General features: G+C 46.9%; 1 protein-coding gene across 3 annotated transcripts in view; it reads left to right on the forward strand.

Moving 5' to 3' along the window:
• Positions 1-17,185, forward strand: part of TCF4 (transcription factor 4) — a 135,808-nt gene that overhangs the window by 103,943 nt on the left and 14,680 nt on the right. For all 3 annotated transcript variants that reach the window (XM_085322213.1, XM_085322215.1, XM_085322214.1), the window contains 4 exons: positions 4,202-4,269; positions 5,574-5,652; positions 8,345-8,421; positions 10,376-10,579. In XM_085322213.1, the coding sequence (XP_085178339.1) occupies positions 4,202-4,269; positions 5,574-5,652; positions 8,345-8,421; positions 10,376-10,579 (428 nt within the window). The remainder of the gene's footprint in view (positions 1-4,201; positions 4,270-5,573; positions 5,653-8,344; positions 8,422-10,375; positions 10,580-17,185) is intronic.

A 17,185-nucleotide genomic window follows, 5' to 3' on the forward strand; every position in this document is an offset into this window, starting at 1 on the left:
AATGAAGGGGAAGAGCACACTTTGATTGGGCAAAAAGCCTTTTATTTATTTAAGATCAGTATCTCGTCTGCATTCGAAATTTTTGTGGAAAAAATCTGAGGATCGTCTTTACCCAGAAGTGGCAGGAAGAGGTCTCAGCCTCTCTCAGGCCTCACCATGCTGACCCTCCAAGCTATTTCACAGCTCCTTCAGATGGGGCATCATGCGCCGCCACAGCTTACCTTGTGGATGCCCCTGCCTACAAGATTTATAGGGCTGCTGTTTGGAGCAGCATCCGCAGATTTCGTCCTGTCTCTCTCTGGTGCAGGATGACAGATCTGATGCCAGCTGGTCTGTTCTGCAATCCTTCTTCACGTGTGCCGCRTCCCCTGCCTACTGCGCAAACAGTTTGAGGGACATGTGCATTAAGAGTCATGTCTGCACGGACATGCTTTGAGAAACTGCGTTTGTCTTCGCGATTCAGTTCACAGCATAGTCCAAATATACTTTCTTACTTTTTGTACCAATTTTCTTCCATTTTGGGTGGTATTCTGGATGCTAGCGATGCCTCACAGAACTAAGCCTATCTCTGTTTGACCTTCAGTATATCACTAGTTGTATTTAAATAGTATTTCATCGAAGTCAGTAGTGAAATGATGGACCAACAACTGTTAGATATAAATAGCAACACTTGATAATATTCCATAGTCATTCCCTGTGTAAAACAGCATGGTATGGTACCTTTTTCTCTAGTGATACCATGGATTATCTTTTCCTATATTTGAAGTCCATTCTCTATTTAGGTAGTCGCAGGATAAGAAATTAGTTCTGTCCTGTTGCTTCCAAAATCTTTGGGCTCCTGCAGTAGACAGTCCGTGCTGTCTCCTCCTAAGCCTGTGTTTTTCTATTCCTCCTGCAGTTACGGGGTTTTCCTAGGCACCTGCAGTATTCCATCATGCCCTTTACATTACCGTTTGCATGTAAAACAATCAGTGGGGCAGGAAGTGAAAACATGCATAAAATTAGCAATGTTTAAGTATCCTGATTATTCTCCCAACATGAACACTTTCAGCAGTCTGTCTCAAGACCTGTGCCAGGCAGTGTTGGACTTGGTCTTTCAAGTGGAAAGTGTCTGAGTTACCTTCCTTTGTCCACTTTGCTGCCTCTCGGGACAGAGCAACAAAAGCGGTGGTGGCTCCTGGGGCCAGCGCTCTGCTGTCAGCGGTGGCCAGCAGCGGGCACTTTGCAAGGCGGCTGGGAAGAAAGCGTGTGCGTGGCCATCCATCCCCTGGCATTTCCTCCTGGTCTGGTGTCGCAGTTCAGAGCCATCCTGAGCTGAAGCTGCATCTGGATGCTGATGTTTATTTACCACTGATGGCCTTTTCCCCATGAGTTTCTCCAGTTCTTTTTTGATCTGCTTGTGTGTTTGGTCCCCACATACCTTAAAGCAGCGAGTTTCCCCATTTGACTGGACACTGAGTGAAAAAATGCCCCCCCTCCCTTTTTTTTAATATGGTGAGAAGCATGAATAATCATGCACAGCTTGCCTTCCCCCGTTGCTCGTGCTGCTATGAACCTCCGCCGTGTTCCTCATCATCCCTTTCTCAGTGAAGCACCTCTCCTCGAATGGAAACTTCGCACACTTTGGCCCATCCTTGTGCCTCTTCTTTGTATGCTTTCCAGGCCTACTGTATTAATTTGTCTTCAAAGTCTTTCGTGAAAAGTTTAATATTCAGTATATCTGAAGAATTCCTTTGTTCTTAGCAGTAACTAATCTAAGACGTGGCCCGGCTAAGCGCTGTCAGAGCCTTACAACAGCACATGCGGCTGTAGCGCCTGTGTTTTCATCTCCCGCAGGACCTCTATAGCTCATCTCCCAGTCTTCAGACAGACAAATGTAGGTCTTAATTTTAGAGTAATGTAGTTAAAGTCGCTTACAAAAAGGAAAAAAAAACCCCTCATGATTTACATTTAGATTCACAGTTCACTGTAGAACTAAGTAACTCAATTTTGGGACATCTGCCTCATGTTATTCAAGTTGCAAGCCGTTAGCTTAGAATTTGCAACATTAAATTAGTCTGATAAGTTGTACCTCTGACTGACACCGCATATTCTTTTTCTTTGCCTTTGCCTTTCTTGGTTACTATTTTAGGGGAGTAATAACTTTGCATTTTCCACAGTGGCTCAGTCTAGCAAATGCTAAACTTAATGTAGTTTGAAGACCTCATTTCAGACTAAGCTAACAAATAAGCATTGTCATTGGCGTATAAGCTTACTTTCAAATATACAGTAGTRAAAGTATAACTGAAAGAAAGGAAAAACAGGAGCAAGCAAGGATGTGGATAAACCATGCTATACAAACCTTATCAAAAAGTTTGAGATTGAAGTAATTTGTAAATGCCTTTATAAAGGATTCTGGTATAGGAGAAATGCTGAAAGGTCAGAATATTATGTAGTCAAGTTAAAGGTAAAATTTTTCTTTTTCTTAAAATTTATACCACACGTATTGTAAACGAGAAGTAGAGGGAAAGCCCTGTTCTGTGTCATTCTGTAAGTTCTCCTGGCTTTTCTCTGCTGAAGCTGCTGYTGGAAATTTAGGGCTTAGGCAGGATGGAGATCATTCAAAAGGTATGAAATAGAAAATTTAAAAGATAGCATTAGTTATTTCCCACCTGTCTCGCATGTAGGCATACACTTCTTCCTGTGTTTGTGCTGCACCATACAATTTCTAAGTTTGGTCACGTCTTCTCTTCTCCAAGGCCCTCTCCCCCTTCAGAGCAAAGAGTGGGTTTGCTCTGGTGACATCAGGCATGTGGTGGACCTTTGGCCATGCAGCAGAGCATGGAAAGCATGTAGGGAGCAGAGCGGGGGCTTGAGAGAGAGAAATGGTGATTAAAACAGGTGAAACCACCTTAGATACAAGTTCCTGTTGCTGCTTGAGCCATGATGTTCCAGAATGATACTAGAGAAGGTATTAATCCAGACTCTTCCCAGCGGTCACTGTTTGTTTCTCATTTTCTAGTTGCCTGACTTATGATCCTACCGGACCAAAGCAGAAGTATTGATCACTGACAGCAGTCAGTCAAAGCTATGCTTTTAGTTTATAAATGGATAGATAGATGCTGAGTGTTCTGGAAAAATAAAATTGGTGGAAAGTTTCACCCCAATTTTTCTTTCCTTCGGTTTCTCATATTAATTGGGAAGTTGCAATCCTATCATCTGAGGGTGAGAAATTGGTGGAATGTTTCACTCTAATTTTTCTTTCCTTCGATTTCTCATATCAAAGGTGCAATCCCATCACCTGAGATGGTGAGAAAACGTTAAATTAAATATTCATATAATGTTTAAATACAGTCAGGAGGAACACTTTGGAAAGTCTGTGTGGAAGTTGATAATGTCTGTAAAACATGTTTCAAAAAGTACGGAAGGGACTAGGGTCGCAGAGTGAATGAGAAGAAAACGAAATACCGAGTAGCTGCTTATTAATTGCCTTTTGGCTTTGCTTTGCTTTGCAGCRAGTGAGGCTAGGGTTGCATGGAAAAATAGTAAGTGATCATGTAATTAATAACTAGCTCGTAATACAGACCCAGAAGAWAGAGAAATCGAGCTCCACAGGCAGACTAAATTTTGTCGTTCCTCACTCTAGATGGTTCATCTTTGCCACCTTTGTAATGTTCCTCTCCGGTAGTTTTTGACATATTAAATGTGAAATGTTGCCCTTGTAACAAAAGTGCCTTCGAGTTTTTGAAGGGGAAAGCTCTTGTTAAAGAGTTGAGTTAGACTATCTTAAAATACGAACACAGCAACCTTTGATTGGCACCAAATATGAGCATGGGTCAGGCATGAGGGAAGGCAACCGTTTCTGCACACCAGGCTTCGGATTACAGCAGGCTTGTCTAGTTATGAACTTGCATATTTTTCATACCTTTGAGCATCTTCTACTATTAGCAACCTTTCATTTAGAAAAAATAAAGCCATATGGCCAAGTACTGTCAAATATGCAATATATTTTTAAAAAGCRGGATGTCAAGTTTATATTTTATCTGCAAAAATGGAACATGAATATGTTTGATATCTACCTTGGCAAACAAATTAATGGTAATTAATGATTAAYTTGATGTAATTAGCATTAAAATGCAATTAAATTATGAGTAAGTGGACCAGGAATAGAAATCTATGATGTCTTTCTGTCTGTTTTTACATTCAATCTTTTGTTTTTCAGCAAACAGAGGAAGTGGGGCAGCAGGCAGCTCGCAGACTGGTGATGCGCTGGGGAAAGCACTTGCCTCTGTAAGGAAATATTTACTTTGGAATACACGTTTACCATTTTCAAAGTGTGAACTTTAATCAGAATTGGACGTCTGGAGTTTAAGAAGATGAGCAGCAAACAGGAGAGAGCTGATCTCAGAGGTCATCCTTTTTGAGTTACTGCCAATTGAAATATTTAACAATCGGTGCAAAATGGTGCTTAAAAAGTTTTAGATTTAATTTTATGGCAGAATAGAAAGGAAGAGAATGGAAATTTTAGGCTGTTGGCATTCCCTGAGTGACAGTGAGCTGTGTCTTCAGTCTCACACACTTCATCTACTGAGATGAGGGAGGTTTGAATAAAAATCAACAGCAGGATAATTTTTGTGCCACTGAGCGATCTGCAAACAGGGTTTATTTCGAATTTCCTTTGCCTTCAGATGTTGTATTTTCCATGGTAGTTTCCACCTATTCAGTTGCTGTGGTTGCTGTTAACAAGTCAGTGGTTACCAGCTCTTACCGCACATGGGTAACCGGGGTGCAGCAGTTTTCCCGCTCCCGGCGGAGGGAATGCTGYGTATCCCAGCTATCCCTGCAGAAATTGCTGGCACAGCCTGGCTTTTAATAAGGACCACGATAGTTATTTTCTGGGCAGAGTGGGTTCCATTGAGTTCTCATGAGAGTCAATTTTTTTGCATATTGTTCCAATGCTTCATTTTAAAAAAAAAAAAAAAAAAAAAAAAAAGCACGACTATAGTTTGCCTGAAATACCTGATACAGTACAGAATCCACTTTCGAGTGGTGCCCTGACAGACGGCCCGGGCGGCCTCTCGCCCGCCAGCATGGCACAGCCGGGCTGGTTCGCCCCGCCAGCGGGCAGGTCCTCGGTGGGCGCTGCCACCAACCGCCCGCCGTGCCGGGGTGACCGTCTCCGCTCCCTTTGCTTTATTTTGGCTGCGAAGGGGTTTCAGCGTAACCAAAAAAAACAAAAAAAAAAAAACAATTTTGAGAAGCCCTCTAAGGCTTTGTTCGATGACGCTCATGCGTAAAGCGGTCTATGGAATAAAAATGTGTCTACGTACAGTAGCATATCCGTGTGCCAGCCCGAAACCATCGCTTAATTGCCTAGTGTCTGTTTCCATCGAGATGTCTCAGTTAAAAGGATTCTGTTGTCTAGCTTCCTACATCTAATACCATGTTGTCTTTATGAAAATATTAATATTTAAATAAGAGGCTTTTTAACCTGTCCTGCTTTCATTTAAATGAACTGAATGCATAAGAATTCCTTATTTCTTTCTGCATCAGTTTGTGATGGCTTTAGATTAATTCTTTATCATCTTTTAAAGATCTATTCTCCAGATCACACCAACAACAGCTTTTCATCAAATCCTTCAACTCCTGTTGGTTCTCCCCCTTCTCTCTCAGGTATTGTTGTTACAATTCTATTTTACTGAACGTTTCAACGTATTTTTGGTAGGAGATGCTTAAATGAGCTCCTACGGTACTGGGTGCGAGATGAACATCCAGCCAGTAGCATCAGGCTGTCTCSTTGTTGCTGTAAAACACGTGCAGGTGGCTGATGGTTCTCGCAGAGAGGAGCAGAGGAATTTTCTAAAAGCTGCATTTCGGCCAGGGCAGAGAGAAGGTTGTTAGGCCCCTCAGGCGCATGCATTTACCGCTGGACAGCGGTGGGGTTTTTTTATGCGTCCTAACCGCGGCTTCCTGCGGTGCCCTCGGGATCTTGCGGCAGGTGCTGTGGGCTCYGGGCGGCCGGGTCCCCGCTCCGAGGCGATGCCTCTGGGCCGACGTTGTCGCCAGGCGCCTTTGCGGCAGCCGCGCTGCCAGGCTGCGGTGGCAGGAACGCGTCCTCGGACGTTTCCCCCGGTCTCTCGCAGGGGCTCAGGCAAAGGCCTGTTAGAATTGGACCCAAAAAATGTGGCTTTGGACAAACCAAGACCCCATGAATCTAATTAATTTGTTGCATACTTTATTTATTGTAATTGCACATTTTAACTGAACCCATTTGTGCTAATAAAAGCCTAAACTGAAAAGATCCAGAGGCCCAGGGTAGTTCTCATGAGCATCAAGTGTTTTGAAAGTTTATCTGAATTTTTTGAGATTTTCCAGCTGGAGCATTAAGCTTCTCCTCCAGCATACGCGTTAACTTCTTGGATACGGCCTGTCCGCTCTCTCTCCGCTCTTTAAGAGTAGGTCTACTTCGTGAGGTAACCAGACCTCCCGCGCTCTCCTCTTCTTGCCTAAGAGCCCCTGGGTCACGTTAAGCTTCCTTGGAAATCTCCAAAGGCAGCCGAGGTGGTGTTCCTGCAGGGCAAGGCCGTTAGCTCGTGGAAGAGGCAGGATCCCCGCCTCGTTTCCTGAGAGCGAGAGCGGCGAGCGGCACGGCCGGGGTGGGGAGAGCTCCTCAGCTTTTAAAATGGTAGCACGACCTCGGAGACATCAACCTAATAATAGGCTTGAAGCGATGAGACCTTTTTGGTGGGAGTGAAGCTTGTGCTAGCTGACAACATATGAAAGCGATCTGGAAGGAGAAAAGAGAGCTAGAAGATTGCCCAGCCTCTGTGGGAAGAGGTCCAGGAGGGAGGGCCACCACACTTAGGTCCCGCACGGTCACCTTGCCGTGAAGGAGCATGTGACGGCTGTGCTTAAATTAATTCAGCAGGCATCTCCACCTCCTCCAAAGTCATACCTAGCAGGGGACCCGGAGCAGGTGCCACGGAGGGAGGGATTCCCACGCTGCAGAAAATGACACTCTGCCCTTGCATTTTGTCTGAAATCAATCCCTGAGCTTAAGTGAAACCCTGGCACCACGAGCTGCAGGTCTCTTGGTGAGACGTTGCCTTTGTTTGCAGTAACAGGCTCCGAGCTGAAGGGAAAATTCTTGTGGTAGGTAGTTYGGGCTGCATTGCTTTCTACGAGTTTTGCTGGATAAATAGAGCCAAGCATCAAAATAAATAAAAATAAGGAATATAAATCCATTTAAAGAGAAACTAAGTGTTTAGCACGCAACGCGTTTTTCCTTCAAGGATATCMGGGGCTAGTTAAAAATTATTTCGAAAGTAAAGATTTGCTCCATTCAGTGCTGTCGCAGATTCTCAAACAAAAAATCCATGGGGATCAGAAAAGAGAAGATTTAARTTTTAATCAGCGTTAACAATTGTGACTTTCATGAGAAAAAAAATCATATGGAGARCCTAAAAAAGACTGCCATGAGTTCCACCCTGGCCTATCTCAGTCCAAGCAAATGCCACTCGATTCAGACATTAAGGTTAAAATCCTAATACTTCCGTCTCAAATTCTTAACCTTACTTTATAAGATCATCCAGAAGACCATTTATTTAAAAGAAAGAACACTATAAATTGTCTCATCATTGTGCTATAAGTATAAGCTGCTGGGAAAACACTTGAAAAGACGTCTTTCCCCGTTTGCCTTGCCTCTTCCACGAGGGCAGGTTTTTTCAGTAGAAAATACTGCWGAAGAGCAAGAGACCTTTTCTTCCCGCAGCAGAAATAGATTCGGAGCAGTGCATGTAAACCAGAATTTTTTCTGTTAGCCCCTTTGAATTCCGAACGGGCCAAACCCAACAAGCTCCCCAAAGAGAGCGCAAACCTTATCAGCGTGCAAGTGAATGCTCTGCGTAGCGTGTTCACTCATTTCTGTCTTAAGATTTTGTGAATTTGGTGACTGAGTGACGTGACCGGTGGCACTGAATGTGTCTTGAGGCAAAGTTAGGATAATGGGCTAGTATGCGCTGGACTGGCGTAGCAGTCCAGCGGTCCTCGCGCAGCACTGCTGGAAAGTGCTCCTGCTCTCTACCAGCGAGACATTTCCTTCTGCTGGAGCCTCTCGCAGGTACAGCTGCTGAATCAATGAAATCCTCTATGCTGAGCAGCAGCCTGGGGGAACTTTGTGGCCTGCATCTACGTGCTTTGCTACAAAATACCTTTTTTTCATCCGTGTGTATTTTGGAAGTTCTCCATATGTCTGCTCTATAGTCTATCTGGAATACGGCATTTACGTGTCTACAAAACTGTCCAAAAAGTTTGAAAGACATTTTTGTTTGCATAGTTCTAATGGTAATTCCAATTTTACTATTAGCAGGCACAGCTGTTTGGTCTAGAAATGGAGGTCAAGCGTCATCATCTCCCAATTATGAAGGTCCCTTACACTCTTTGGTATGTTTTGATTAGTGACCTCCTCTGCCTCAGTATTTTACTTGCTGTTCTTTCCATTTCTCATCCATTCTCCTCACACAGGTTTTCATTTTGCTAGCGACCGCTCTGCCCTCGGTTTTGCCACCTCTCGGTCGGTGTCGCGGGCGCCCCGTGCCCCCGGGGCGCCCGGCACGGTGTGAGCTGCCGCCGGCGGGGACCTGCTGCTCGGGCACGCCGCGGAGACGCAGCGCCGGGCTGCGGTAGAGGGGGAGGCGCCGGCGCGGCGAGGCAGGCAGACAGACAGACAGACAGATGGGGTATACGGAGGAGCGAGCCTGCGGGCCAAGGCCGGGCTGCTGTTGGGCAGGACGGCGCGYGCGGCTGCTCCGCCGGCCCCGTCTGCCCAGCGCGGGGCTTCCCAGGCGCGGGCGCCGGGCGCAGCTGCTAGCGTGACGGCGAGGGCGAAAGGGGTCCTGGTCGGGTCCGTCTTTCCTGCTGCAAGGCGCAGGAAGAGCCGACGCTGGCCGGGAGCGCGTTGGGGCCGGCTTGCTGGGAGAAACGGGCGAACCTTTAGAGGAGCCGATGCCCTCGGTCTCGGTCTTCTCCGCTTGGTGTTTGTCTCGCATCTCAGTCCAGGAGTTTGCAGCAGCGGGGGTGAAAGACCTGGCGTTTCGCTGGGTGTGAAGCGAGGCGTGCCGAAGTCTAAAAGTGTCTCAGGAGCAAGAAGGAGCGAGAGCAGGTGGTTGCTGCGGGCGCAGCGCTCGGCCCACCGGCTGGAGAGCGACGCGGAAACCCCCCGCCGCGGGTTAGGAGCGAGGAGGACCTGCTAGGGACCCGCTTTTCTGCCCCGGTTTCAGCATCGAGTGTGATACTTTCCAGGCTACCTGCCTGGTGGAGGGGATGTTTGGGATTTTTTTTTTTGCTTTTTTCCCCCGTTACGCTGCTTTTGGGGAGCGGCGGGTCTGCGGGGAGAGTTGCTGGCGCGGCCCGTGGGTCCCCGCCAGCCGGTTTTGCAGCCGGAGCGTCGGGGTGGCCGTGTTTTCCTGCCCCGCCGGGGGTCCTGGGGGGCTCTGCCCGCTGCGCCGTGCCGAGGCCGCGGCTCCCGCGCCTTCCCGGCGCCTGCGCCACGCTGGCGCCCGCCCTTGCTCCCGGGAAGCGCTTTGGGCTGCTCGTGCGAAGGGCAGCGGTGGAAATCCCGGTTGCTCCGCTCCTCCCCAGCCTTGCCAGCAACGCGGCTCCGGGCTTTTTCGGCTTGGCACGGAGGAACCTCGGCGAAGCGGCGGTCGGGCTGCCTGGGAGCCCTGTGGCTCGGCGCCAAGGCTGGTGCTCGGAGCAGCGGCCGAGCGGCCCTGGGCGGYGGCGGCGGCGGCTGCGGCGGGTTCCTCGGGGCTCCCCGGTCCCGGGCGGAGGACGAGCCGAGGGGAGGGCTGCGCGGCCGGGCCGGGAGCCCGCGGAGCTGCGCTTGCCGCGGCCTGCGCCGGAGGCTGGAGGGTGCCCGCGTGCGGGGGAAGAGGAGCCCGAGGCGGGGGCGGTCCTGCTTTCCTCCTGGCGTGCGGTTAGCTGGGGGGAGGCACGTCCCTGCCGGAGGCTGATGAAAAGTAGAGGTATATTTGTTCCTTTCCTTCTCCTTTATTTTTTTTTTCTACTTTTTTTTATTACTATTATTAATTTTTTTTTAAGTATCTCTAAAACTTTTCAAAGACATAGAGGGCAACCTATGTACTGTAATGATTATGTTCATGAGGAATCATTGAACCTGTTTTGCCCATGAAAATCAAAGGCGTCCTTGGGTTAGCCACGCTGTCTCGAGACGTGTCCCGCAGGAAGCACAACCCGCCCGGGAGCGGGGGCGGAAGCAGGAGCGGGGCGCCCCGGGCGCGGGGGGCGCGCGCGTCCCGCCCCCTCCCGCCGGCCCCCCGCCTCTGCTGACCCTCCTCCCGCTTTGCTCTTCCCCCCCCACCCCGCAACCAAACAGCAAAGCCGGATCGAGGACCGCCTGGAGCGGCTGGACGACGCTATCCACGTGCTGCGCAACCACGCCGTGGGGCCCTCCACCGCCATGCCCGGCAGCCACGGCGACATGCACGGCTTGATCGGGCCGGCGCACAACGGGGCGATGGGAGGTCTCGGCTCCGGCTACGGCACCGGCTTGCTCTCGGCCGGCCGGCACTCGCTCATGGTAAGCTCTGCGGCTCGGCCGGGGCTGCGGTTTGCGCGCGGGATTCCTGCCCGTGCACGGCGAGCATCTGTCTATATACGCGTGYATATCTGTATCTATATACGCGTATATGCACGTGCACTCTGCACGGCTTCGTAGCGGGTGTCGTGCGCTTTGGAGAGGAAACGCCTCGCAGGTGCTTTCTTTCCCGCAGAGGAAAACCACCTCTCCCCGATCTGTTAATCCTTTAAATACGTTAGCAAAATAGCAAGCRAAGGAGAAGCGGCTAGTGAAATGCGTCTGAATGTATAGAAATCTCAGAGTCCCTCAGAAGTTAATGAAAAAGCAGCTGTCCTCTGCGCAGCGAGAAACCGCGGTTCTAGATTAGAAAGTGAAGGTACGTATGTGCGGAGTGGGATGAAACGTTTGGTTTTCCGCAGGATTATAAGGCAATAATTTTGATGCTTTAGAATTTAATTCTAGGAATAGTGCTGCTTGCTCATATGTGGAATGGAAAAAGGGAACTGCGTGTTATCTGGCAGTATTTTCAGATGTTCAAACTATTTAGGTTAATTAAGACTGGAGGAAAATATGTGGAAATAGAAAGGGACACGACAGATCCGCGGCCAGTTCGCTGCCATGTGGCGTTGTGGGAGGACTAGGCTTGATCCCCTCCTCATCCCACAGTCTGAGGGCAAGGCAGGGCAGATTAGAAGAAGGAATTCCAATTAACCGTACACGWTTTGGGCTGCAAACAATTCAGGAAGAAAGCATCTGCCTCTGCTGGAGAGTGGCATGGAGGTTTCTCTTCAGCGTGCAAGAATCATTAAAAAAYGCCAAACAGAACAAAAAAGCCCTTTGAATTGAAAAAGAACATCAGAAAGGACACCAAAACTGATGGAACGCCAGTGAATTCCTCGTATTTGTCTGGATATGTATAAATACGTGTCTGGATTTATCCTTACCTGGAGCTCTGTGTTCTGTTTTGGTTTTCCTGTCTCCACAAAGTTTAGTAAAATTAGAAGGAATTCAGTGGCAAGCACCAAAGATGATTGCGAGCCTGGAAAGGTTTTCCTGTGAAGAGAGATTGGACAGATTGTGTTGATTTTGTTTAGAAAGGAGATGAATAAGAGGAGACATAATAGAGGTGCGCAGAATAATAGATAGCATAGAAAAGGTAAATCTAGCTCTCCTATTCATCCTTCCTTATAATTAAAGAACAAGGGGACATTCAGCGAACCTGACAAAAAGAAATACTTTTTATTCAACGCACAATGACCTGTGAAGTTCATTGCTCCAAGATGTAATCAAGGCCAAATGTTCAGAAGCATTCCAAATAGGATTAAGCATCATATGGAAAATGCAAACATTTAGCGTTTTACTTGACAGGATTCAGACAGAATTCCTCCTTTTTTTTCACAAGGGGAAGGGGAAAAAAAGAAAAAAAAAGAAAAGAAAAAAAGAAAGGAGAAAACTTTGATGCCAGAGTGTGAGGCAACTGCTGGGGGAAGGAAGACGCTTCTTCTTCTAGTGGCCAATTACTTGGTAATTGCCTCCTCCTCCGCTCTGCTGCACACGCTGGGATGCCCCAGCGCTGGCTGGGCGCCGCCGTGACGCTCGGTTAGGTGATTATAAAATAATTAGCCGCCGGGACGGCGGGTTATCCTTACCCCGGTGCTGCTTCCCAGCCCCGCGTCCCCACGCGGGGCCCTGGGCTGAACCCTTGCCCGCGGTGGGTTCACCGCGTAGGAATGGAGCGGCTTCTGTCGCTGCGAGTTACTAAAATGCAATATTAGCTGCTGAAATTAAGTACCTGAGAAGCTAGAATAAGGGGGTTTTGGGGGGAGGGATGTTTTTTTCCCCACTGGGGCAGCTTTGTGACAGGCTCTGCTCCTCATTAAACTAAATGTTAATAAAAGTGACTCTGTCATGGGTGAAACATCATTAAAAGCCGCAAATGAGCTTGTGTCATCTGCAGATTCAAAAACATGCTAAGTGTTAACTGAAAACGGTCTGGCAAGAGGGCTCGGAGAGGTAGAAAGATGCTTTTTCAGCGGCTCRGTTAAATCCATCTCCTCTCCCCTTCCCCAGTAAAATTAGCATGAAGCAGACATTGTTTTGCTCTCTGTGGCAGTTGCTGAGAATTCACAAAAGGAAATTCTAGATTGTAATTTAGCTTGGCCTCAGGTAATATGTTAAATACACTTGGGATACATATAATCTAAGATTTTAGTTTGTACAAAGCTATTTTTTCCTCCAGTGTTTAAACAATACTGCTTTTAATGAAGAAATCTGGCTTTATTAAAAGCCAGATCTGTGACTTACAACTGTTTCTGCATATCTGCTCTCAATCAAGAGAAAAGAGTTTAATTTTTGTAGCTTTGCTCACTTTGCATATGTTAAACTGATGCAACATGCACCCAGGGCATCACTTCAGAGACAGTTTGTTCCATAAATATGTGCTCCTCRCTTAAATACCAGATGTAGGTGAGGTTAGATTTAAGCAAAACCCCAGCAACAATGAAAAATCAAAGTGACTGTATCCTGCACCTGAAAAATGCGTTCATATTTTTAGGAAGAGTTAGGCACTCATTTTTTTGGAAATTCACGTGTTTTGCTTTGGAAACACGGAGCGATAGAGCCTTATCGTGCTCGTTTCGGAGACGAGCTCCTGCTTACTTCTCTTCCRGCGTCTGTAAGATGAGGATATAGTTGAGCAGAGTTAATTGAACGGGAGAATTCAAATAGAAGATACGCTGCTTGGAGAGCCTTGCTGCTTCTGAAAACAAGACGGGCACATTTCTCTGAAAAAACAGAGTCTGCTGAGTTCCCCAGCAGCATTACTCACTGTCTGAAACTGTAACTTGTGTGAAAGAGGCAGGCCTGATAATTTCTTTTGGAAAACTGGTATGAATTTTGAAGTAAAAACATAAGAACAAAGGAAATAGTTTTTGAGTAGAGTCAGTCTTAAGTTAGCCTTTGACCATTTGATACATTCCACGCTGAAAAGGAAGTTGAAGGGGGGAAAAAGAAAGAAAAAAAAAAATCAAGGAGGATACTGGTAATGTTTTCCACATTTGAATTTTAATACATGAAACAGGCTGTAAAGCTTGGGCCAGCTGCAGTAAATAAAGCAGCAGTGGGAGGTAGGGGCCGGAAACGCGTGCGGAGCGCGCCGGGGGACCTCTCCCTCCGCGCCCGCGCGCACCTTCGCCCCGCCGCCGCCGCCGCCTGTCCCCGCACGCGGACAACACAAATAACTTACCTTACGTTGCAAGATAAGACTCTTGCGGGTCTGCAAAAAGAGCTTCGTGGCAGAGGCTCGCACGTTGCCTCTCCGGGTAGAAACTTCAGGGTTGGGGTCATCCCGTTGCACCTTCCCGGCTCCATCTCTCCAGGGCATGAGCCAAGCTGATATTTTCAGCCTCAGCTGTGAATTTCCTGGCTTTCGGTAGTTCCTGTTATTTCAGAGGTTGTGTAGATTGCGGGGATTTTATTGTAACGTTTTAAATTAAACGGTAGAGAACAGCATTTAAATGCTAACTTTTACTCAGGACTCTTAGAAGACACATGTTCCTTTTGTAGCAGTGCATGGAGGGATTGATTAAAATCATTATAAAACCCAAACTGGCATGCTTTATTGTTAAGATAATGCGTAGAAGGCCATCAGCTTGTCTGCATGCTTCACGTGAGGGCCCACAGGAAGAGAGCATGTTCGTGTATATTTTTTTTACGTTCACATTAAATTAACTTRTGGAATTTTCCACCCCTAGGAATTAAAGTAGCAGCTCATGAAGTAATTCAGTTATGTCATTCATACATAAACAAAAAGAGTCAAGCAACTTGGCATTATTTAAAAGACAAAATTTGGCTTTTGCTGTTTTTTCTTATTATCTTATTCTTGTCCTCATTTTTATCACAGTTGTAGCTTTTGCATCTGTTGTTTGTTTTGTTTGACCGTGGCTTTTAGTTAACAGGTATAATATAAATTGGAAAAACAAAAAATGGACAAAGTGACCTTACTGGGATGAAATCTAACATAACAAGCACCAGTATAAGATTTTTATATAGCGCCGTTTTCTGCCCTAATTGGTTGACATTCCTAATGCTATGMAATTACAGCCTTTATCATATTTTTAAACTATTTTTGAGCTGTGAAGTGCGTTTCGAGCAGGGGAGAAACCACCAACCAGTATTTTAATGGCACGTTTTTTTTCTTTTGCAGAGCGCCGCGGGTGCGTTCAGCCCCGGCGCGTGCATCGGGGCGGGAAGCTGCTTGGGGCAGCGCCCGGGGCTGTCGGTGCAGGGCTGCGGGTACCATACCGCRTCCCCGATAATCCAGAGTACAGCATCGAGATGGGGTACGGCCTGGTCCCCACGAGCAGTTAAATGGGGAGGAAGGGGAGCGCGCCTCCCCCCTGCCAATCTCAGGTTATTCGCAGCTGTTTGTCCGGCAGGGAACGGAGATTAGACCTCATAGCTTCTGCAGCACTAGAAGAAAATTTGCTTGGGAAGCTGGCTCTTCACATCAAGAAAATGTTCAGTGCCAAATAAAACTTCCTTTCGCAGCGCTCGTGTGTTCGGGTTGAGCAATGCTGTGATTCCCGCAGCCGCGCTGCGTTGCCCAAACCTGCTTCGATCGAGCCCGGAAAGCGTTCGGAGGAGCGCGTGGAGCGCTGCCCCGCGGCGCTCTCCCGTGCGGCTCGTGGCGCGAAAGCCACCCTTCAGCCAGTTCCCTGCCTCTGCTTCAGACGTGGCACTTTTTTTTTATTATTACTATTTTTCCTCCTTCCTTTTTAATACCGAAGTTCAGCTTTGCCACTTTCAGCTGTGTTTAAATGGCTTTTGCATACAACTGGCTCGCAAAATGCCTTTTCTTAAGTACTAAGTACTTAAGAGTTGCTTAGTACTCAGCATTACTTTTTTCTGTAGAAAAAAAATGAACTTTGCTTTTTTCCTGATTTAATGCCACTCTTAATGTCCTTTTTTTTTATTAAATCCTTTCTTTTGCTTTTGATCTTATTTATAGCTGAGCCACCGGTCATATGGAAACTATTATTGTATAGCATGGAGATGAAAGACTTCAGTGCAGTTAAATAAGAGTGAATAATTTGGACGAATAATACACACATACAGTGAGAGACCATTTGTTTCAAAGTGCCCTGTGCTGTTCCCTTTTTAATATAGCAGTAGAGGTTTATAAGGGCTTTGCACAAATCTGCTTTCTGTCAGACTTATAAATTTTGACAATATTGAACACATGTTAACATGCATCACCTTACAACTTTCTTGCCTCGTGTTTTTATTTATCTAATTGGATAACACAGGGTCATCGTTTTAAAAAGTACAAAGCATTTGTTGCTTGTTGCGTTTGTTCATTATATTAGTAAGTTAGGAATAGTCTCTTCCTAAGCTGGAAACTGCCATCCGGAGAGGATTTGACAATAGCTGTTAGTTTTTCCTTTTTAGCTTTGTGTTTAAAAAGTTGATAATTTGCACGAAGGCCGGCTCTCAGTACGAGAAGAGTTAACTGTAGGGAAAGGGTGCAGTGCTGATGCCTTCGTCGGAGACCTTTCCCCATTTTTTACGGCTCATGTCTGCTCCTTACAGTTCACAGCTTYAAATGCCCATCTGCGAGCAATAAAATAAACATTTGTATGACCATTTCTTGCCACTTCTCAAGATCCACTTCTGGGTCAAATAGTGGCTTTTCTTGCTTTGGAGCATAAAAGGTTCCATCTTCATATCCATGATGAAGATACATAAAGATAATTCAAGATGGTTCAAAGTCGGGCGCAATAGATATTTCATGGGGAGATTGTAATTTAAAGACACCAAAACAGCTCTCTGTGTCAAGAGGTGCCTAACTACCRTGCAGGCACATCAGCTTTTCTCTTTGCATGTAGTGGAAAAACGAGCGTCTTCCTGCATTCGTCTAGGGGCCCRTGTGTGCTCTGGCACGCAGAGATGGGCGGTCTGCTGGGGACAACCCWCCTCCATCCCCTGTGTCCTCCTGCCCCCATACCGAGCTTTTCCTTCCCAGTATAACTGCCGCTTTAGGCAGTTTCTTTTTGGAGAGGAGTATTTGGAAAGAAGTGTTTCACTCCTCAAGAGGTGACTAATACACATACAACAGGGAGCTGGGAAAGCTGTCCTCTGGCAGAAGAAAGCTTTCATTATTCTGTAAAATAAGGTAACGTCGGTATGCATGCCCTTTCCAGGGCCTGCCCCATCATACACTTTCAAAAGTCACTACTTTACCGTGCATTACTGTTTAAAATAACTGAAGAGTAGCTTGGGCCAAGAGCCTGCTCTGCAGGCACTTATCTCTGGAGCTAATATTGATAAGAGTTGATTAGCTGCCAAACTAAACGCTCTGCATCTTGACATTGATGAAACAAGCATCTTAAAGACAGCAGAACAGTTAGTTTTCCAAAAAGAAAGAAAAAGCCTCTCACTCCTTGGAAAGAGCCTGCAACTGGGACCAAACTTCTGCCCGTTGGCAGCCGCCGGCTGTGAGTGGGGGCATTTCCCCATCAGAGGTCTTGAGGAGCCCCTTGGAACCCGGTGGGCTCCTGCTTCACCCCCGACGCGTGCGATGGCCTGGTGGGGTGGACCGCTCTGGGC

The sequence above is a fragment of the Rhea americana genome, unplaced genomic scaffold (genome assembly GCF_003343005.1).
Source record: "Rhea americana isolate MKP2758 unplaced genomic scaffold, rheAme1 scaffold_75, whole genome shotgun sequence".
Taxonomy (NCBI): domain Eukaryota; kingdom Metazoa; phylum Chordata; class Aves; order Rheiformes; family Rheidae; genus Rhea; species Rhea americana.